The following is a 21,993-nucleotide window of genomic DNA, read 5'->3' as shown; positions in this document are numbered from 1 at the left end:
CTGTGAATTAGAGCATTCATGAATGCCTAAGTTGATTTACATACATCATAAAGCTATCTCTAAACTGAAAAGTTAAGAAAAAGACCAGTAATTTCCCACTTTTCCATGTCAGCAAACTACAGTTATCCCCAGCTACAGAAATGAGATTTTCATGACACCGTTTGTCTTCGATGCAGCTTCCCTCCAGACACTGAGAGAGAAGCTGTAGGTTGTTGTGGTGCAGGCTGACTTAACATACCATTACCCTCATGTGATTCATTTCCCCAGATGCACTGCAGCAAAATGAGTCATGACGTGCTGGGCTGACCTCCTAATCGCACTCTTTTGTGTCTGACCTCAGTGTGTCTGTCAGTGTTTCTGAGGGAGGGAGGAGTATATGTTCGGGACTGACTCAGGACATTCTCAGACCAGATATCATCAACGATGTGGTTAGATTATATGTGTATATATAGTCACTTTAAAAAGTATTTAGACCCCTTAATGTTTTGCACATTTAACTGTGCCATAGATTTTATTCTAAATTGATCAAATTTGCTTTTGTTTATACACAACCCAAAAAGTGTTTTTATAGATTTGGTTTGAATAAGTTCCAAAGCTGCTATGAGTGCACTGCAGGACAACTGTGCTGGTTGTTTAAATGGGAAACAAGTGACAAAAATAATTATATCAGAGTAGTGTGTTCCAGAAATGTGACTTTGAATAGGAATTGAAAAGCTTATAATTTAGTATTAGTTTTGTGGGCTACCTATATAAATGTCATGGATAGATTATTAGAGCCCTGACAGCAGTGGAGGTGTAATTAGTTTAATTTCCTTACAGAGCAACACCAAATGTTGCATCCTGCAATATACCCAATTAACTAATAAATATGCCATTAGGGTTTTTTGCAATGACCCTAATGTGTTTGTAAGCTGATTAATAATATGACTGCATAAAAATGTTCCCCTGAAATACTGAAATTACATTAACGCTTTTAATGACTGTGAAAGAAATCACCTCCAGGCAGCACATAAAAAACATTTTGTTTATTGAAGATGGTCACAAAAAGTTGTTAATAAAGAAATAATGCAAATGATCATTTCGGTCATTAAATGCAGAATACAGGAGAACCCTGAAGATACTAATTTCCAATGCAATCTTTCAAAGTGTTAACAAGACTACAAACACATCAGATGCCATACCAGAATGCTTCCTAATAACCACCTAGATATTTCCCTTCCTCAAAGACTCGAAAACAAAGAAATCCACCTGATACTAAATAGAAAACAGATGCAGACAGGCCCTGTATTAAAATAAATAAAATATGGAGAAACTGCCCTGCAGTTGCAATAAGGTCACTGAACTTTTACACAAAATTTTAACTAAGGTGTAGAAAAAAGTTTCTTTGGTTGAAAAAGTAAAATGATGCAACAGTGTGATTTTTAGCAACCTAAGATAGTGTACATTTAAAAACCAAAGCCAACACCACCAACATTACAATTATCTTTCACTACATGCTGTATTTATCGCCACATCCTTGCTCAACATTACTATACTCTGCAAACCTACAGTATTTAGTATCTTCACCTTTCATACACAAACTGTCACAAGCTAACTTTCAACAACACATAAATCCTTTCTGCTGAATTCCCAGAAATGTTTGCACTTACTCTTACCACTTAAGTCAACATGACCTCTAATAATGTACATACAGGCTTAATCAGATAACTACATGCTCATTTTTCTATGATGTTAGGATATTTTTTGTTTTTTTTTTTATATAAAAATGTTATCTTGATGGAACTCAGTAGCTGATTTTGATATCAGATAAATATTTTTTGCTGTCCAGCAACAAAGCACAGAGCTTCAAATATGAGCTCCTGGCTTATAAGATTTTACGCCTCTCTGCTGTCTGTGAGTCTTTGGGGTGAAAGGAGGACATGTTTTTTATAGAATGAGTTGATGTATCAGTTGTTTATCAGAGGCCCACTCTTCGTCATCAGAGCCTGGGTGGGGGTCGGGATGGCGGGGGTCCTGGGGGCCCCGGGGGTGCACGAGTTGGGGGTGGAACTGGAGGGGCTTGGACCATGGGAGGGGGTGCGCGGGAGGGTGGCGTGGTGCGGGGCCCTCTCGATGGAGGCTTTGTACGGGGGACAGAATTGGAGACCAGAGGTCGCTGTTCAACAGGCGGAGGAGGATGAGGAGGAGCTCGGTTGTTGTTTGGGGTAGACTCCTCTTCTTTGACCCGCTGGAAACGAATACAGCGACCCTGGAAGACACACAAGGTTAAACCAGGGCTACGCATCATCATTTCAATGCAGGACACAGATTAAAATGCAGTGCATCTTTGTGCAAAATCAATGAGCTTCTCAGATCCACCAGCCAAAAGGAGTTTGTGTGAGTCTTTGCCCAGCTCTGCTGACAGAGGCGTGAGTGTTTGAGCACACAGAGCTGCTTCTGTCCACACCTGCACTACAATAGCTGTGATGCTAGCAAAGACAGGCGTGCAAACACACACGCTTTAGCAGAAAAGCCCCATTTCCCCTCCTCTAGGAACTTCTGCTGTGACTCGGCCTCTCTTGATGCAGAACAGAAAGTGGTTTATGTCTCTTATGTGCTCGACTTGGTGGAATGTAAAGGGGTGATTTCAGTATCCCCACAATAGTTAACAGAGGCCCCTTTGCATTTAACATAATTTACAAGTTGCAGAGAATGGAACGCTTCTCTTATTGTTCTCATTGATGGTTTTCCTCTCTTCACCCTCTATGTTCCCTGCATAGCATCCTTCCTCAGACACACACAGTTGTCTTGCTCAGTCAGTGTGTGAAGGATGGAGAGTAGGTCTCTGTGTCACAGACCCTTGGTGGTCTGATTATAACACCTTATTAAACAGAGAGGCCCTAAAGTCACACAGGGGCCATTAAGAGGACCCCAGCAGCAGTAGCTTTGTGACTTAGGGAGCCATTGTGTGCTTGTGTGTGCATGTGTATGAGGGGTGCGTAATTGATTGGGGGAAGCCCGGTCGAGGGTGGGGGATTGAGGGGCGAGCTGACTGCTTAGGTCTTGTTGCTGGGTCGTGGTGAAAAGGCCAGTTTGTGAGCAGCAGAGCAGCAGCGTAACACCAGAGAGAGCATATGGACACAATGAGAACACAAGCTCATGAATATGAGTGTGTTTGTGTGTGTGTGACTGTAAGCATGCCTCCACCAGAACATATGGCCTGAATGAAACCTCAGCCTCATGAATAACAGAAACAGAGGGAGAGAAAGGTTAGGGGGCTGGCTGCAAGAGAGCAGCAGAAAAGTGGTGAAAAGAGGAAATCTTTCCACATTTAAGTAAATAATATGCACTGTAGATGAGTTGTGTGAGAGGTCAGAAATATGTCACTTGTGGTGGTCAGTCTCCCTGTGTGCCCCTTGGGCTGTAAATGTCTGCCACAGCCTTACTTCGCCTCTTGGCAATTGTTTACCTCAAACCCTCAACTCCTTTTTAGGAGAAAAACAAAACCCCGAAAACACCTCCAGCATCCCTCTTCATACCATTCTTCTGTCTGGACTCTGTTTCTCTGTCTGAGCCCCAAGACTTTGTCCCTTTCCCTCACAAACACAAACACACACAGTCCAGATAGTTTGTGGCCGTTTACAGGGAACTGATGCGCACACATTTGTCACCATTTATAGTAAAGAAAACGGGAGAAAGATGAGAGAGTGGAGACACACATTTGACCTGACAGCTCTGCCTGTCACCTCGCATGACATTACAGCGATCCACTCACATAAGGAAAATGCTCCCTGTGCGCTTACAAGAGTTAACAGCGTCACATGTGTCTAACTGCTGAGGTTTTGAGATACCAGTGTCTCTACCTCTTTACCAATAGAACTTGGTAGTAAACAGAGTTCTATCTGTGGTGCTAAAATAATCTAAATATGACAACGACAACAATTATGTTAAGCTATATATTTCAACTTCTGAGCTAGTATGCTAACTAGCTTTTACAAAGTCTCATTCACAGCCTGTGGTGTTTGGGTGTTTGCTAGTTGCTGTGACAGTAAATATGTTAAAGGTCACTCACACACCAATTTGACATCTGTTTGTAAATATGTGGATTTTCTTTTAAAACTATTTCTAACTATTCAAATTAGCTTAGCTACTCCACATATCATCTGGCCACTATAGAGGAGCTCCCTACCTATGCGTCAACTAAACTTTCAGTGCTTTGAGCACCACAGACACAAATCCATTCACTCCCACTGTATTGTGGTTGTAGAGGAAATCTGAGAGAGAAATCTCTAATACTATTAGAGATGTTATGTTTTTTGTAATTTGGATGAAATGATCCTTTAAGTGAACTGATTGGGGTTAGAGAGAGAGGATAAGGAGACGAAGGGGAGGTGCTGCTGTGCTCGTTTGTGTGTGAGGACGGAGGGATGGTGGCCGCCCTCTGGTCTGGTCTGCACCGTGTGATGGGGCCATCGGTGCCATCAGCTCCAGAGACAAAAGAAGGGAATCTCTTCTGTCACAATATGGCTCGTGGCCTTTCAACTCCCCATCTGTTTGTGTGACGCTCGCTCGGCGGAGCTGACACGCACGGTACAGTGACACACGCGTGCGTGCACGCACACACAGCACAGAGAGAGGTGAAATGCAAACAGGGAGTGTGGCAGAAACTGGCAGCCCACTGATGACCGTTTGCAGAGGCAGTGGAGTGGGAGTAATTTGGGGAGAAGGCAGGGCGAGCTCCTCCTGAGCTGCTGGTTACATCCAATGAGAAGCCTGAACCATGCTCGATATCGCTGTGCTTTTTGCCACCTTGTTGGACTTTTTGTATTTCGGCTGTGCTGTTTGACAACAAGCTGCAGTGAGAATTTAAAGATCTGTGCTAGGCTTTTGTCAGCAATAAGAAATCCATCTCGCCTTTCATGTCTGATATGCCTATTAGCTCCAGTTTTGAACAACTATCTCCCTTGCTACAAAAGTGGATTTTTTACCCTCATTTCTTTCCATGTGAGAAGCATCGTTTTATTTTCCTCAGTTAATGGCGCGTAAAGAGAGTTGTGGGGGTCATTGTTGAGTGGCTCTGTGAACCACAGCCCCACAGAAAGTGTCTGACAAAGACTCTAGAAACTTCTGATCTGACAGAAATGAATTGTTCTGCTCTGGAAAAAAAAAGTCCAAGATGGAAAGAAGGGATAAAACCATTGATGATGACCACTTTTATAGACTCCAGATACAGTAGACACACTCACTCACACTCACACAGTTGCATAGTAAAGATGAATCACGCCATTCAAAGAACAAATCGATAAATTTTACAGCGGTATGGCCTCAGCTATGAAAAGCGACAATGAAACCATTTACAACGGACCAGATGTTTCACCATGACAACCAGTATGATGATGAAAACACTTCTGTGGGGTTATGGGATGCCATACACAGGGTCAAGGTTAGATAACAGAGGCCGCTCTGCTCTCTCTTGCTCTGTCACACACACACACACACTTGGAGGGAACACAGTCATGATTTAAGACTATTCAGAGGCAGCAGTAGTGGCCAGTTATAACACATAAAAATTTTTCAGCATGATTTTACAGGAAACCTAGCACATAAAACCCTTTATGACACAGTAGCAGTTTTTCTTTTACTATAATTGTCACTTGAAAGTAGAGAGTGAGTGTGTAATATGCTATTTGAAAACTTGATAGAAACCTAGTCATTTTCTAGGAGTCACAGGAAGGAGTACAGAGGATACAGTACTCCTTGTGTGCGGACAATGGCAGCTTTGATGAAGAAAGTAGTATCAGTAACTCATTGACTCACTGTGTGTGTATGTGTGTGCATGTAGAAAATCAGTACTGAGCTGCTGTGTTGAAGATTGTGCCGTACATGTTGCTCACTGACACGTGTTATCTTAATGCAGTGGGACAGGCAGAAAGAGGCAGATGCTCAATTGTTCATAACAGAGACATAAAAAAAAAACATTTCCGAAAATCCTCTGTACCATGGAACTTGCTATTAAAAAGCTTTTAAGTGGGTTTTGCCCACAGAGCTATACCCCAAATTACACATAATTACCAAATTATAGTTTTCTATCAGTCGTTTTGCCTGTTTCTGGTACATCAGATTTTATTGTCATAGTTTAGGGTCAAGATAAAAACTGAAATGTGAGGACATATAAGAGGCAGGCTCACCTGATCTCCAGGCTGTGGTCTCATCAGAGATACCTGGTCATAACCTCTCCTGAACAGAGCCCACAGAGCATCTAGCTTCCCCTGCAGGACCCAGAGAGAGCAAAAAAACTTTTTTTCAGATGAGAATAATAAAAATCTTAAATATGCATTTAACTTCTGTGACAAAGACTAACCTTAATGGGTGTGTACCACCTCCTCTGCTGTGGGGGGCGGCGGGGTGGTTTTCGAGGTTTGGGCTCATAGGGTTCAAATTCCTGTTCTGGCATCTTTACAACCGCGTTTTTAGGTTTGTCCAGCTTAGCACCTTCCTCGGTGGATCCCTTCTCCCCCCATCGCACCTTAGAAAGATAAGGTAAAGAAAGATAAAACATAATTAAAACATTCCATTTTTTAATATTACAAATGTTGACAGCTGCTTGTGTGTGGATACCTCCATGCGCTTGATGCCACCCACACCTCTTCCTCCATAGTAAGATGCATCCACTGTGGGCCACCTCTTTTTTGGCATCCCATCATCGTCATCCGAGTCCTGTGAATGAGACCTCCTTTTTGATACAGCTCATATCCTTACAAAGGTACTACTATTAAGACTAATACTGCCTTAATACCTTTATTTTTGTATGGATCTCTGAAAAAAGTCTAGTTTATGTAGCTAGAGACTTACTGGCTCTGGAGGTGGAGGTGGTGGAGGTTCTTTGATTACCTGCAGATTGAAAAATATCAATATGACATGAGGTTAACAAAAACTGGGATCATTTACAAGCTGTAATACTATACTGCTCTCATCTCACATTTTTTAAGCATTTCAATTAGAGTGAAGTGTAATGGAGTCTGATTGTCAGGCTGAGACATTACAATAACTTACCACAGTGCAGCAGAGAGGCCAGAACCACCACATCAGCAGCAGACCCAACAGCAGGAACACCACCAGCAACGATATCAGCACAATGGTGCCGTCAAACTACACACAAACACAGAAGGGCAGGATTGAGATTAATCTGGACTAAAAGACAACACATGAGAAAAAGGTGAAAATAAAAAGCAGAAGTACTCACAGCCTCCTCTGATGACAGACACAACAGAGGAGAGCTCAGAGAGGAAGGAGAAGAGAAGAGGAAGACTAGAGAACCAAGAGAAAATGAGAAGGTTGAAAGAAAGTTCATTCAAATAAGGCAGCATGCCAAGAGGGAAAATATTGTGTGTTGTTGTGACAGTGCACATTGTATACACAGGATGTACTCACACATTCAGTAGTAGTGATATGAACAGAGCTGGTGATGTAGGAGAGGCCCTCATTCATGCTCACTTGCAGGTAGATCTCCCTGCAAAACACAAACTTGTGACTGATCTGATCCTCGGACACAGATGTGCACGCACGCCGCACACTTGGGCACACATCTGCTCGCACGCACACACACTCATGGCCTTGTTTCTGCTACTGCAGAAGCTCGCCCGAGGTGTCAGATGCATTCCTCCGTCTATTCTGTCCGTACTTGCTGCCTTATAAGCACGCAAACATGCTGACATAGACACAGAGCCCAAAGACTTTACGGAGGTCAGGGAGTTCTCCACCCACAGAAAGAATCTCTTCTGTTTGGATCAGACCCAGACCTCTAATGTGGAAACCACAGACAGCTAAATGACTTCTTCCTCGGTATTCAGTTCTGATATCTGCAGGATAGGCGTGGACAAGAGATGAGGGATAACTCTTATTTTTTGGTTGGGAAGATGACAGGATAGCGCCACAAGCAGTAAACATTGGTGTACCTCAGAACTGAGAGGTAGTTGACAAGTTATTCATAAAGCTCTGAAGAAATATGAACAAAAACAAGACGGCTAGATTGTAGTTATAGGTTTTGGAAAAGAATGGAGAAAGGCTTCTTGTGCTGTTCTTATGGTTTTGGGGGGTGGTGGGGGCAGAGACAAGGGGGCCATTGAGCTCTGGGTTTAGATTTGAGGAGTTGGGCGACAAAGGGGAGGTCACTGTGGGGTGGGGTGGCAGAGGAGAGGAAACAGAGAGTGGGGGATGGTAGGAGGAAGGCCTTTCCTGTTTTATATCCCCTCAGCACTGTCCCTCCCTTCTGAGACCTCCCTCCTTACTTTGTTTTCGCCTTCTCACCCCCCTCCTGTATCCTCTCCATACCGCTGTAGCTCATCTCATAACTCATGCTGACACTAGCTTCAGAGTAGGAAATTGGCAGTGCAGGTGCCGCTCATCTTCACCCCCCCCTCCATCCCCATAATATGGTCAGCCCTGCTTTCAGGCAGGCAGGGGACATGGTGCTATGAGCTCCTCTCTGACAGAGACATCTCAGCCCCAATCAATCATCAATCTGCCCACTATATATGTCTTTGCCTTGTGTGTGAGTATGTAAAGGGGTGGGGGGTGGGGTGGGGGGGTTGCATCCGGAAGGTTCCCAGTCAACATGGATTTGTGTGACAGCAGCATCAATGACTTCATTATATGCGACAAGGCTTGGGTGGAACAGGAGGTGATTGAGGGTCTTTAGGGTTTGGGTGAAGAGGTGATGCTGGGAGCTGGAGTCCCTGAGACCTCCTGTACAGATTTTACAACCCCAAAAACAGGAAGCACTTCACCTATAATGTGATCTGACATGTAAGGGTGATTTTTAGGGCTGCAGCTAATGATTATTTTCACTACTGATTGGGTCTGGTCTGTACCACTGCAGAAAATATTGAAAAATGTGTTTTTACAATCTGTATTAGGGAAGTGATCTTCATACTACTGGTATGATATGTCTATTTCTTGCATAGAATTTATTTTGTCAAGGTGCTGTTATCATAGAAGAAGAAGGTATTCAATTTTCAATTAAAGTAAAACTGTAGTTAAAAATACAGTTTTAAATAGTGTCAAATATGAAATCTGGTGATCTTGGGTGATGACAAGGAGGATTTTGTTGAGAGGACTAAGAATAGCACAGTTTTGGCACATAACAGTACACGACTGATAATCTTGTACCACAAACACCTGTCCAGGCTGCATGGTGGCATCCTCGCTTCACTACATATTTCCACATCTATCTGCGCGTCATTGCTCCACAGCCCGGAACTCATCAGCCAGCTGTTGGCCTCCTCTCTGGGCCCTTCGGCCATTCACAGCTGACTTCTTTAGTGGCACTCAGGGTGTTAGGTGGTGCTGACTCTGCTCTAATGGGCCTCTGTTACATGGAAGGATGCCTCCTTCAGGCACCATTGCAGTGTATAATGATGCTCCCTGTTCTGCTCTGCTCTCAGGAGGAGCAGCCCAACCTGCCACAAAGCCATGCTGGCAACAACTATCAGACACAAAAACATGGTAAGGACCAGATATTTGATGGGCTGTGTAATTTGTAAATGTATTGATTTAGCTCTAATGACTTTTATGTTCTGTCATTACATCAAACTTAACAATTATGTTCTGTTTTTGTCATAAGGTGTGAGTAAAATATACTCTGTGTGTGTGACAGACTCTTAAATCTTCTTGGAACCACAGAATAAAAACAAAATTCCTTTCTCCATCTCTGAGCAGTACTTCCCCACCAAAGCAGCACTTTTCACTGGCGGACAAGACAAGCTCAAATCACGCTAGAAATCTGAGTGACAGCAACAAGACAGATGATGACTGGGAGGTGTCTGAGGCCGCAGGACGGAGTGTATAATTATGCACAGGGCTGCAGGCATTGGGTAACGGGAAGGCCGCTGGGGCCTTGGTCCTCTCGGAGCTCAGCCCACAGCATCACTCTGTCTGCCCCGCAAGAAACTTCCTCTCCAGGACCAGAGCTCGAAACCCTCGGAGGAAACTTTACACTGCCCGGCCGACTCGACTCACACTTTCTCTCTTCCAAAGTGTCAGACTGAGATTGGGATACATCACACGCGCGCAAATACACAAACACATACACACACATACATGCAGTTGTGAAGGTCCTCTCCAGCAGGCTCTCATTAAGTCGTGTTCCTGGGCTCTACTCCTGTTGTCCCCTTGTGATTGGTGTCTGGCTTCGTTAGCTGTGACAAACACTGATTGATCACAGACACTCAATGACTTTGGCCCTAATTTGTTCAAGGACAGCAGTCTTCTGCATCCACACCAAACTTGGGTACAGCTGGCAAGTATCTAGTGCATCTATCTCAGAGTGTTAAGAGCTGTAGACAGAGAGTTTGGCAGCTGGAGTAACAGCTAAGAAATGGTGTAAGGGTGAAAAGGTGGTTGAGAGCCAAAAGAGATATCCAGCTTACCTCCCAACCTCCTCTACAACAGGAGCAGGACAGAGCAGGAAGGTATCCTCTATTCCAGCTGGTCGCTCATCTGCACAGGGAAAAACAAAATCACACTTTATGAAAAATAAATTAAAACATCTGCAACATAGACACTGTTCCAATTTTTTTCAATGCATGAGCCAAACCAGATTCTCATGATCCATTAAAGTGTATGCTTTAATGTATTACAGCAAATTTGCTGTAATAAGAAGCATACGAAAGACATTAATCCATCATCAGTCAGTGCTCTCTGCTGATGATCATTTTTAGTTTGGATGTATTATACAGAGCAATACATTCTCAGGAGACTAGGGAGCACAAATCTAAAATTTAATTCATCAGCGACAGTCACAACCATCTGCCTTGTTGTTTCTCACATTTACCTTAATTATTCCTTTAATCCTGCTGACTTGTGTAAAATGTGTCCTGCTCTTTTGAGCACTTTGCACATTTGCAGGACTTACCCACACTGTGTGTCTCATTCAGTTTGAAGCTGCAGAGGACCTGATCAATGTTTCTGGCATGGAGAAAACCATTGCCTCTCACCACCACCTGAAAACTCTCTGAGGCAAAAACAAAAAGAGTACAGGCAGCATCAGAAATGATGAGCAATATGCACACTCATGCACAACAATGGCAGACACATATTTTCAGCTATCTGTCAGAGATGTAAAAGCTAAAAATTGGTCTCCAATTTTGGTTTGAAATAGACAAACATTTCTAGTGTGCCATTATGGTGAGCTCTGACAACCATTCCCTTTCTCTGATGCTGCTAAACTTAAGCAGCAGAAACTTGTTCATGCTTCATTACTGCTTGTTTATATCTGTGTGCTTGTGCGTGTATGTGTGGAAAGGCCATAATATGCTCCAGTGGTGCTAATGCTTAAAGTGTTGCTATTCACAAAAATCTTAAGACTGTGCTGTAGCCAGAAGGTGTGTATGTGTGCACGGTTGCGTGCATGTGTGTGTGTGTCTTTGACCTTTAGTTTCCCCCAGGCACTGTTAAAGCGCACTGACAGAAGCTTGCCAGCATATGCTGGAGTGTCTATGTGGCTGCTACCCAGCATATGTTAGAGAGTGGGGAAAAAACACTTGCTTAAAAACATGCCTGTAGGGCTGACAACACAGCACTGTCAAAGTAGGTCTGACTTTACCTATGGCACCATGGAATGGCATTAGCACGTGTGTGTGTCTGTATGCAGATGTGTAAGTGAGGATATATATGTTACTTGTACATACTGTATGTGTGCACTGTCTTTGTGTTTTTCTGAGGAATGTGTAAGTGTCTGCATGTCTTCAGTTTGTGGCATGCATGACTGTGTGCAGGCATGTGTTTTAACATGGGTGTGTGACTGTGACTATGTCTGTGTGTGTATGTGTGTGCCTGTATGTGGTCTCTGGCTGTGCACTGAGGTTTCCTCTAGCACTATCCTGGCTAATAGAAGTGAACATTTGCCACACCTTTAACATTTAAAGCTCCAGCGTGAAGATCACTGGATAAAAACATCACTGGGTGTGGGTGTATATGTGACAGTGTTTCCTTAAAGGTCAGACAAGCTGCTATGAAAAGCCATAAATACAGATACACAAACAGAGACAGAGCTGAGAGGAGAAAACAAATATCCCTTTACAGACATCTGTACATTGAAGAGTGCAGATTTGTGTTTGGAGAAGCTCCAAGATGAAAAGTGATGATGTACAAGACAGATGGAAGAAATTAAGCTCAGGGATAAGCTGTATGTATGAAGTCCATATATATGATACAGGTATTAGATAAAAAATATTACACAGTTTGTATAAATAGTACAGTAATCCAGCTGCAGCAAAATAACATTCTCTAAGTCAAATTTCTATCAACCTATAACTGTGCACACAGCTGACCTCATCCAACTGTGTCTATCTGCATGTGTGTGTTTGTGCTTATTTACAGATGTTCAGTGACTTGCAACTTGTCAGTACTGCTTATGTCATTTTGTCAGCAAGATTCAGATTCTTCACATGTATACACACACATACAGTAGACCATCTGATTACCCACACAGCTCATTACAGACAGCCTAATCATTTACTGTGCACCACGCATGTCCTCTCTTCTCCCTGCCCTAATTTTACTATAAAACACAGCCACAACAATTAAAGCCATAAATTACAACTCTATAATATAATGCAATATCCAAATACTGTATTAATTGTCACATGCACTGACTGGCTTATGTGGTTTACAGCCACAACAACATGCAACTTAACGAGAGGACTTAACACTAATTATTCCTAATGCTCAGTGCCTTGGCTGCTTCAGCAGTCATCCCCCTTTCACTCAATGTTACTATCAAATAGCATGAGCTGCACTCTGACAGGGTGCATGTGCACACACAAAAATACACAACTTACAGTGCTGAACATAGCAGATATTACTCCATTTATGAGAGCTGTTACTGTCTAATTCTTATGAAAGTGAAAAAATGCAAAAATAGTATTATAATGGCTTTGTTCTATTTATCAATTAATTAGGTAACATATCACACTGCATATTACTCACTTCTACTTAAAGATGTTCAAAGTTTAACATTTATCACCTGGCTCTTATTCATTCAAAAACAAACATGAACAATCTATAATATTAATGTATTTTTAAATCTAAAATATTACATTTGATTAATTTCCACTGATCTTTTAAATCTTAATGAATCAGTGATGGCTTTTAACTAAAAGTCTCAATCTGAGCATCGTCTGCACACATGCTAACACACAACACACAATGAGACTTGATGGGCTAAAAGGTCAGCGCTGTCAGACACATGGTGGGCAGGGACTGGTGGTGCCATGCTGACATGTACAACACATATGCTGCTGCCTCTGTGGCCCCATGTCCATTTTCATCTACACCTGAGCATTTGACAGGGATTACATTTGTAAGAACTGTCTCTGTGTGACCATACATATGTGAATGTGTGTCCTGTGTGTGAGAAAATGGGGTACAGCTTGTCCGAACACTGGCTCTTCAATCACGTTAGTGCGACGGGACAGTGAAGGGCAGGGAGGGGCAAAGGAGGAAGGGACAGCGGGGAGGAAAGGGTCAGACGTTAATGAAAGCAGCAATCTCTGCTGTCATGTTAGATCTAAGGCCCAGTGTGTGCGTCTGTGTGTGTGTGTGTGTGTGAGGGAAATCAGTGCTGTCATGTCTGATAGTGCGGCCTAACGTTCACTGTCCAGTCTGATGGCCTGTTTGCAGGCAGCTCGCTCAGGTCACTTCACATCAGTGTGAGGGACACGTGTGTACATGTGCTTCAAGATGTGTGTGTGTGTATGTGTATGTGTGTGAGCCGTCTAAAGAACATCTTAACGTGTGTGTTGGTGTAGCGCATGTACGGCATATGACTAAAAGCAGTTAGAGAGAAAGACAAGGAGAGAGACTGTCATAATGCCTATGCAATATGTCAGAATGTGTGTATGTATATGTAAATGCATCAGGATGGATGGATGTGGGTGGATGGTTTATTCAAACCTCTGAGGAGTCTTGTCCACAGTCATTTCAAAATAAAAGCACCCTGGCTAAATGTGCTGAGTGCTTGTGATCAACAATCACATTATTTCACATTATACTGCAAGAATACGTTTTCAGTAAGGGATGGAAGTGTCAGTTATTTTTCCACAGTACAATTCAAGGCCATTTCTATGCATAATATGTAAGCATGGGATATCTAGGATAGGAGCTGTATATTATTCATACACATCATGACCCAACAAAGGCAAACAAGGCACTATAAGCATGTGTTCAGTACATTATAATCATTGCCCTTCATTAATTAGGCCATAATCGGGCCTTGTTTTAAGTGGGTTTCTTAGTTCACTGACCATTAGGCTGCTCATCAATCGAATAATAAATGAGGCTGTTGGAGGATATTTGTCCACATGGCGAGTGACGCACACTCAGGCTCTGGCAAGAGCCCAGAGACTGTAATTACCACATGGGTACAACTATGATTCTTTATTATTCCTTCCTCATTTTTGTCCTTTTAGGGCACCACTGCTGCTCCTCTCCTCGTATCCTTTCCTGTCCTTCATATCCCGTAATGGATGTTAATCTACATGGGTTGTCCCTGGTAGGACGGTTCCAAATGCACTCTCTTAAGTGAGTCCTAATAAGGTTATGTCAAAGCTCATCCATCCTGCTGGCTACACATAAAGGCTCTCTCTCTCTCTCACCGTCTTTCTTAGCTGTTATGTACTTCCTCAAGCAGCTGTCCAGAAGCAGAGGAGCTGGACGTAGAGACAGGAGGTGAGGTTGAGGACAGGGTTGAAATGATCCGACTGACTATTTAGCATATACGATGTGGCAAACTAGGCCAGAGAAGCAGCCATGCTTAAAGATTCACGGCTAATTCCTCTGACCAACACCCCCACCACCACCACCCCTCCTCCTGCACACACACTGTGCTGAAGCGGCTATGCTAATTTTCCCCCGGCCGTGAATGACAATACGCTCTCTGTCACTCTGCGGTCATAAGCGTCCATGCGATTACTCAACCTCATGTTCCAGAGGCTTTAGATGACTGTCATCTGACACAATCACACACCGTGACTGCCCCGGTGTCTTAACAAGGAGGGGAAACCCCTTGTTCCTCACATCTCTTACCTCCTGCACACACACTGGACGGCTCTGCTGCTAGAATCTCAATACAGGACTTCTTAATGATCTGAAGGATCCAAAAGAAGGAAGAAAAACATACTCAGAGTATAATTCAATTACTTAATATGATTTTGTGTGTCTCTCTGTGTGGGTGAGTGAGTGTTTTCTATGACTATACATGTGGTATGTATGTGTCATACCGAGTCAATGATTCCCCTGAGGGCTTGGAAGCCTCCCCACACAGGAAACACATGTTCCACAGTGTCTGCAATAGTTGCAAGCTAGAAAAAGATACAGACAAAGAAAAAATAATAATTTTCTTCCTTAGATACTGGCAACATCTTTAATATCCATCTGTAGATCCTACCTGGGTCTGGTTGAATTCTTTGACGCCCACACAATAAACAATGGCTCCCATAGACCTAGCCCTCTGTGCCTGCAAGAAAAGAGCAAATAAACTAAAATACAATGAGCTCAAACAGACTCTTATGGAAATTTTAGACAAGAGCTGGACACCATGATATACATGAATTCTGAAGTAGCATAAATAAATGCTGCCACAGAGATGAGTTGAATTTGTCAATACCAATTTGCAGCCTTTGATAGATTTCAAAGGAATCTAACAATTAGCACTATAAATAGTCACAGGAAATGAAACATTCACAGGAATTACTCAGCCTTTACCACTGTTATTGAATGTGGTTATGTGAGCTCATCAAAGCAAACTGTGAAAAACAGGGAAATTATGTTTTCTAGTAACTTCACTCTTAAACCCTTTTGTCACCATGTTCAAAATATTTTGTCCATCCACCCAAGCCCCTCTACTTTGTAACACATCCTACCTCTCGCTGAGCCGTGTCGAACTGCCACTCATTCAGTTCTCCATCAGTCAGGGCGATGATAACACTGGCTGTCCCTGAGGAACACAAAACTTTCATAATATCTGTAACAATGTAGTAAATGTAGGCTAATGTAATGAGCATATCAGACAGAGCTTACCATGCTTCTCTTGAAATATCTGCATATTAGCCTGCAATTGCAAAGAGGGTGTCAGTCAAGGTTCTGAAGAGAAAACAAGCATGTTTCCTGACGATACAAGAACCAAAACTAGGAATCATGAATTAAAACATGTTGATATTGTTACAAAGCCAGCCCACATATCTCACTTTGCTCAGTGTGATTTGGTGAGGTTCAGTTCACATTAGCTTAGTATGCTCTGTGACTGAAGATAAGTGCTTTTTTAGAGCATCAGCACGAACTCTTCCCACACTTGGCTGCATGAATATACCACTTTCTAGTACACCACTGGTCTTTGCTTCATATTTTCAGATTTGGATGTCATTTGGAAATATGACATTTAAACAGCAAAAAATGCTTCTGACTGAATTAAAAATGAGAAGCAAACCATGTGAATGTATAGAATCATGTTTAATTTTTACAATGCCTCCCTTTAATACTCTCCGGACAAGTATTAAAGGGAGGCGTTGTTTCAGTTTAAAGAATCAGCAAGTCGTTCATGATCTGAGCCACTCCTCATACTTATCTAATTTATCCTAGTTCCAGCTGCCAGGTTCAATTACTCCTCAGTGGATCTTTTCCTGAAAAAAAACTTATTGCAAAGGCTAAGCTTTGGGCTGGTTTTGTCAATGTGTTGGGTCTTTAAAACCTGCCTTACCATCTCCAGGCCTAAGTTCATAAATGTGTCTCCTCCGGGGATAACCCTTCTCAGAGCCATTAAGCCTCCGGTAATGGCCTCCCTGCAGGGTAAACAAACGGCCTGATAAAACACACTGAAGGAAGGCTGCTCTCAGGAAAAGGGATTGAGAAATATTCCCAAGACAGTAGATAAAAAGATGGGGGTAGAAAGTGGTTTGAGTTGGCAAGTAATTTTGTGGCTCAAGTACTATCCAAGTGTTAGTCCGCAGCCAAAGTTGTCCTCAGTAGACTGAATGCACTGCTTTGTTTGAGTAAGCTGGATGAAATTTGTATGCAATTAAATTTTGAGTTGCAAAAAAATCCATCCTGGTTTCAACAGATTTAGAGCCACTGACAGAGATAAACACAAGAAGAGAGGACATCCCTGCAGGGTACAGGTACAGAGGACACAGATCAGGTGTTGATCAGGTGCAGCTGTTACCTGTTCTCAGTCAGTTTCATGATGATGTTTCCTCGAGTGGAGAAGACTATGAAGGACATTCTCAGCATGGGGCTGCAAACACACGGTTGGTTCACATTAGCACTGGCAAAAACCAAAAAACAAACAAACAAAAAAAGACCTAAAAACACGAATGACTAATTCTGCTTGTACCTGATAAACTTCTCTGCCAACTGCTCCACAAAGGAGTAAATCTCTATCCAGTGATTCTTCACACTTCCAGATCTGAAAAACAACAAAAACACATCCTTCTAAGGAAAAAATGCAGTGTTACAACAGATGAGTTATTATCATCAGCTGCAGCCAATACAGTTTTATTGAAACAAATGCAGTGGTATGAGGTAATAAGGTCAGATAGGAAGGTCACAGGAAATTTGGGCTTTTTCTTACAAAACAAATGCTTTTCTTTGATTGGAAAGCTGACAGTGTGAAATATGGCAGCCTGTGTCAGTGATAGTGACCTTAGGGATGGCAATGCCAGTGTGCACACATTCATAGTCCCCAGAGGATGAAACCTACTGACTTGGAGTACCCTGACTTTTGTACTGATTTGTACAAATTTGCACAAACTGGATGGAGACATGTTTCAACAGTAAGAGTTTATCTCCTCCACATCTGAAGACATTCCTCTGGCTGCTCAGTCACATTCCATTACTTCGGACTGTAACCTGTCAGCAGTGAGAGCTGCTGGTTAGCCTGCTACATGCTGCTGTGGACATGACAGTGTCCTTAATGAAGCCCAGTCCCAGGGGGCTGCTAATGGGGGCTAATTGCTGCTGGGCCAGAGGGCTGAGGTTAGACAGGGACAGATGCAGCAGTCTGCCTCTAGCAGGGACCATGTAACAGGCAGCTGGCCTCTGTGTCCGTGTGTGTGTGTGTTTATGTGAGTGTGTGTGTGTGTGACTGTGAAGGGGAACAGATGGTCCCAGTGAGCACATCCAGTCTAACAACAGGTTGGGGGTCCGTGGAGTGAAAAGGCTGTGACATGAACAACAGAGGGAAGCAGGAGTAACACTCAGCAGGGGGTAAATGTGAATGTGTGTGAATGTCCATTCAAGGATGCAATATCAAACAGCTTATACACCACACTCTGCAAAGGACTGGGTTATGTGTGTGTGTGTGTGTGTGTGTAAGAGGGTCATAAACAGAGTGAAAGTGTGAGCTGGTTGGATTCATGAGGCTCTTTTGTCCCTCCTATTTAACCAGTTGCTTCTTACTACGCTTATCGCTTTTCCCTGGCAGTGAGGGCACGATAAAATCTGTGCTCTGGGAGTCTCCAGAGGGGGGAACTTGGACAAAAAACATCTTAACTACAACAAACATACAACAAAAGTTCAGCTTCAATCTTACGTGAGGGACAAAAAGTGATTTCAAACAGTGCTCAAGTTGTGTATGCTCTGATGAAGAGCTGATAGACAGAAAGCTCACAAAATAAAGTTAAAACACTGCATGGATCTAAGTGTGCAGAGGTAATTTTCTATCAAATACTGCTAAAGTAAAAATGTTTATTATGGATGGAAGTTTTGATAATTAATTCATTCTTGAAGTCAATCTTAAAACAGATATGCAAAATGTCTGCCATTTCCAGTTTCTCAAATGTGAAGATTTGCTGTTTTATATCAGTGAATATCTTTGGGTTTTGGACTGCTGCTCAGATAAAACAAGCAATTTGGACAATAGTCGTTATTCATTCTTATTTTCTGACATTTTTTGGAATAAAACCACACTACACAGGGGGATTTGACTGCTTTTAAATACTGCACCATTCAAACTCAGTTCATATACTGTAAATACACAGTATCTTTACTACTTTCATCAGGAGGCTACCGATCTAAGTCACTTCCATCATCCAACAAATTCAGCAATTATTCTTCACCCGTCTACCTGCATTCCTATGTTTGCATAATAACAAGGCAGAATCTATTTTCGCCAGCAATATTTGCCCTCCAAAGTACTAAGATCTGTGAAAACAAATCTCTCTGTTTTGAACCCAGCCATAAAACACAACACCTATTATTCTATTTGTGGGCAACCAGATAGAGAGGAAAAATCCAGCCTGGTATTTGGTGTGGGTCAGACGTGGAGTGCAGGAATGTGGGGAGCTGATGGTAGTTTAGTTTTTCTAATGTTGGTTCTGAGTCTACTGAGATGCTTCCAGTAGAGCGCACACACATTCTCTGCTCAGCATGCCTCATAACCTCCTGGACATCGAGGCCACAGCCAAACATGTGAGTGTGTGAAATACTGAGGAGGCGAGGATCAGTGTAGACACTTAAAAACATCGGGTCACTCTGTGGCATTTGAGATCTACAAAACATCGGTGCCATCTCTGGAGAAAGATCAGCAGGTTCCTGAAGGCCTGCTGAGGCATGCAGGTCCAGACAGGCAAACAAACTGAGGCGTACCAGAGGCCTGGCCATGCGTGACGTGCCACGCTCCCCAGGCTCCTCCTAAACTTTTTGAAGCAAAGGGTAAAGACTGAAGAGCAGCTGACAGATGTTGCCGTGGACGTCTGAAAGATCATCAAATGTGCCAAAACCAGAGCGAAATGTCGCTCAATGTGTGTCGGCTCACAGCTCACAGGTAGTGAGTCCAGGGCAACCGAGGACATACAACAAGCGCTTTTAAACCATTACCTCACTGTATTCCCAAATGTTATACACAGACACCACTGTGTTTTACTGCCTTGCTGCAAAATCACTCTACTCATTCTTTTGAAAACATAATCTACTCTTTTTACACTGCAACCTGTTATTCTTCCTCACAAACAGGGCATCAAATTTAACCGTACCTTATGTTTTTTTGAGTCTCTCTCTCTCTCTCTCTCTTGCTCTGCTTTTAGCATGTTTTGACATGTGTGATTGTTCTGTGTCCATGAACATAATCTCACCTTGCAACTCGAGCCAAGGTTTGGCAAAAATGTCAATTATAATGTCTGAGCAGCCACAAACAGCAGCATGGTCTGAGGCTGCACAGAGATGCCACACACAGATAATTACTGGCACAGTCACGCTTAGACAGGCCCAAGAAGGTGGCAAAAACATCCTTGATGACCATGAACCTGGAAAAATCTCACTATTATGAGATGTAATAAGTCAAGTATGTTTGCTGGGACTGTGAAGTGCCCTAATCTGCATTCCTCTTGGCTTATAAATTATGCCACTCGAAAGTCTATGGAAGAGCTTCAGGGGCTAAAAGTGGCATGAAGGTATTCGAAGACTGATCTGGTGTTAGAGATACAGCCCTGGGCTTCTTAGTAGCCTAGAGGTCTAAGAAATGTAAGTGATCGCAAGGTCTCTGATCTAAATCAGGCTTTGTTTGTCATTCTTCCTCTCTCCTGTCTCATTTCCTGCACAGACCCCCATCAAATAAAGGCACACACACCCAAACAAGAAATAAGACCATTTTAAGGTCAATCAAAGATCAGTTAGGAGTACACTTTGAAAGATCTACCACTTGTATATACAGACATACACCTTTTATAAAACATGCCTTAGAAAGCGGTAGCAGCACGCATGTCATGTTTCTGGATGTTTTTGTTCCATAATAATCAAACTAATCAGATTCAGCAATAGAAATCTAATTCCCTGCAGAAAAAACAACAAAGTATGGGCCCTGCTTCAAGTCACTACACGGCCGGCTCAGGATACAATCAGCTCACAGTGGATGGAGAGAAGAATAGTTTCAAAGATCACCGGGCCACACAGCACCACTGTAGGGCAGCTGCTGCAGCTGTGTCCGCAGGCGTCATCAGCCTGAAACTCTATCCATCCTGCTCGCCCTGCCCACATCCCGTGGGTTAAAGCTTCTCTCTGCCTCGCAACTGTGAACCGGACGAACAGAAAAAGCATGCCCTAATGTCCCAAATATTCTCCTTCCACTTCAAAAACAATGCTGCATACCTGTGCTCAAAGGCACACAAAGATAAACACTGAGGGTTAAATGGTTTTGGAAGCGTATTCCTCCCATTATATTGCCATCATATTCAAGACTAGTTGTGTGTTACAAAACGACATTTGATAAAGACTGGGTTTTGATTTTGGTTCTCAGTTCAAACTTGTAGGTTACTTTTCTCTCGTGCAGTTAAAACAAAAGAGACGTGAAGACTGAATCCGACTGATGCGCTCCGCGTTTCCAAACAACTGGGCGGTTGCATGGCAATGCGCAGCGATGAGAAACTAACAAAGCCATAAATAATATCGGACACTCACTTGTCCAGGACAAAATAGAGGTCGAAGGCGCCCTGACAGGACCTCTCCTCCTCCTCCTCCTCCTGTTGCTCTCCCCGCAGCACTCCTTTCACCGAGGCATCGAGAAAGAAAATTCCCAGCAAAGCCAAGGCGAGGAACATGCGAGCCTGTGTCCTCGCCATCTTTCCCGGGTTACTGTTTACTGCTCCAACACTGTGACAACTAAAGATCTTCACATTTTCTCTCTATCATCAGTTTGCGAATCGACTGTGTGAATGTATCGCTTTGTTTCTTGATGTTCTGGACTCTTAGGTTGAGTGCATTCAGCCCACAGGAGTCTTGTTCAGTTAAAGCCGGGCTCCCCAAGTCTTTCAGCAGTCTCTTTCAGCTGAGAAAAAAAATGCACTGAAGCAGGGCAGGATGGAGGAGAGGAGCGACACCCGAGGAGAGATACAAAACTCCACTTTTACACAGGAAAAAAAACCCTGCCCCAGAAAATGGGGGAATGGGGAAAATCAAAATAAGAAGATAGAGTGTTTTCCTCAAACACCAAAAGGTCACAAGTCACCTGAAGTATCACATGTGGTTCAT

General features: G+C 43.0%; 1 protein-coding gene across 1 annotated transcript; it reads right to left on the bottom strand.

Moving 5' to 3' along the window:
- Positions 1-1,010: 1,010 nt before the first annotated feature.
- On the bottom strand, positions 1,011-21,821 carry antxr1d (ANTXR cell adhesion molecule 1d). The gene is made up of 18 exons (XM_018684226.2): positions 21,424-21,821; positions 17,366-17,437; positions 17,195-17,266; positions 16,733-16,814; positions 16,057-16,087; positions 15,900-15,973; positions 15,425-15,493; positions 15,258-15,338; positions 15,064-15,124; positions 10,892-10,990; positions 10,407-10,476; positions 7,411-7,489; positions 7,033-7,128; positions 6,832-6,870; positions 6,598-6,696; positions 6,341-6,505; positions 6,168-6,248; positions 1,011-2,248 (listed from the first exon to the last, which is right to left on the bottom strand). Exons 1-18 carry the CDS (start codon positions 21,582-21,584, stop codon positions 1,979-1,981), a joined length of 1,701 nt encoding a protein of 566 aa, XP_018539742.1. The 5' UTR covers positions 21,585-21,821; the 3' UTR covers positions 1,011-1,978.
- Between the last annotated feature and the right edge of the window lie 172 nt (positions 21,822-21,993).

This window comes from Lates calcarifer, linkage group LG16_LG22 (genome assembly GCF_001640805.2).
Source record: "Lates calcarifer isolate ASB-BC8 linkage group LG16_LG22, TLL_Latcal_v3, whole genome shotgun sequence".
In the NCBI taxonomy this organism is placed as follows: Eukaryota; Metazoa; Chordata; class Actinopteri; family Centropomidae; genus Lates; species Lates calcarifer.
This window is presented reverse-complemented; position numbering and strand designations above follow the sequence as displayed.

What these genes read in the sequence shown, in the direction of transcription:
- antxr1d (XM_018684226.2), bottom strand. Translation starts at nt 21,584, where the DNA reads ATGGCGAGGACACAGGCTCGCATGTTCCTCGCCTTGGCTTTGCTGGGA. An exon ending in TCAGGGGAATCATTGACTCG is followed by an intron (nt 15,125 to 15,257) that starts GTATGACACATA and finishes TGGATCCTTCAG; the next exon opens with ATCATTAAGAAGTCCTGTAT. An exon ending in GACCACAGCCTGGAGATCAG is followed by an intron (nt 2,249 to 6,167) that starts GTGAGCCTGCCT and finishes TGTGTCTTCCAG; the next exon opens with GGTCGCTGTATTCGTTTCCA.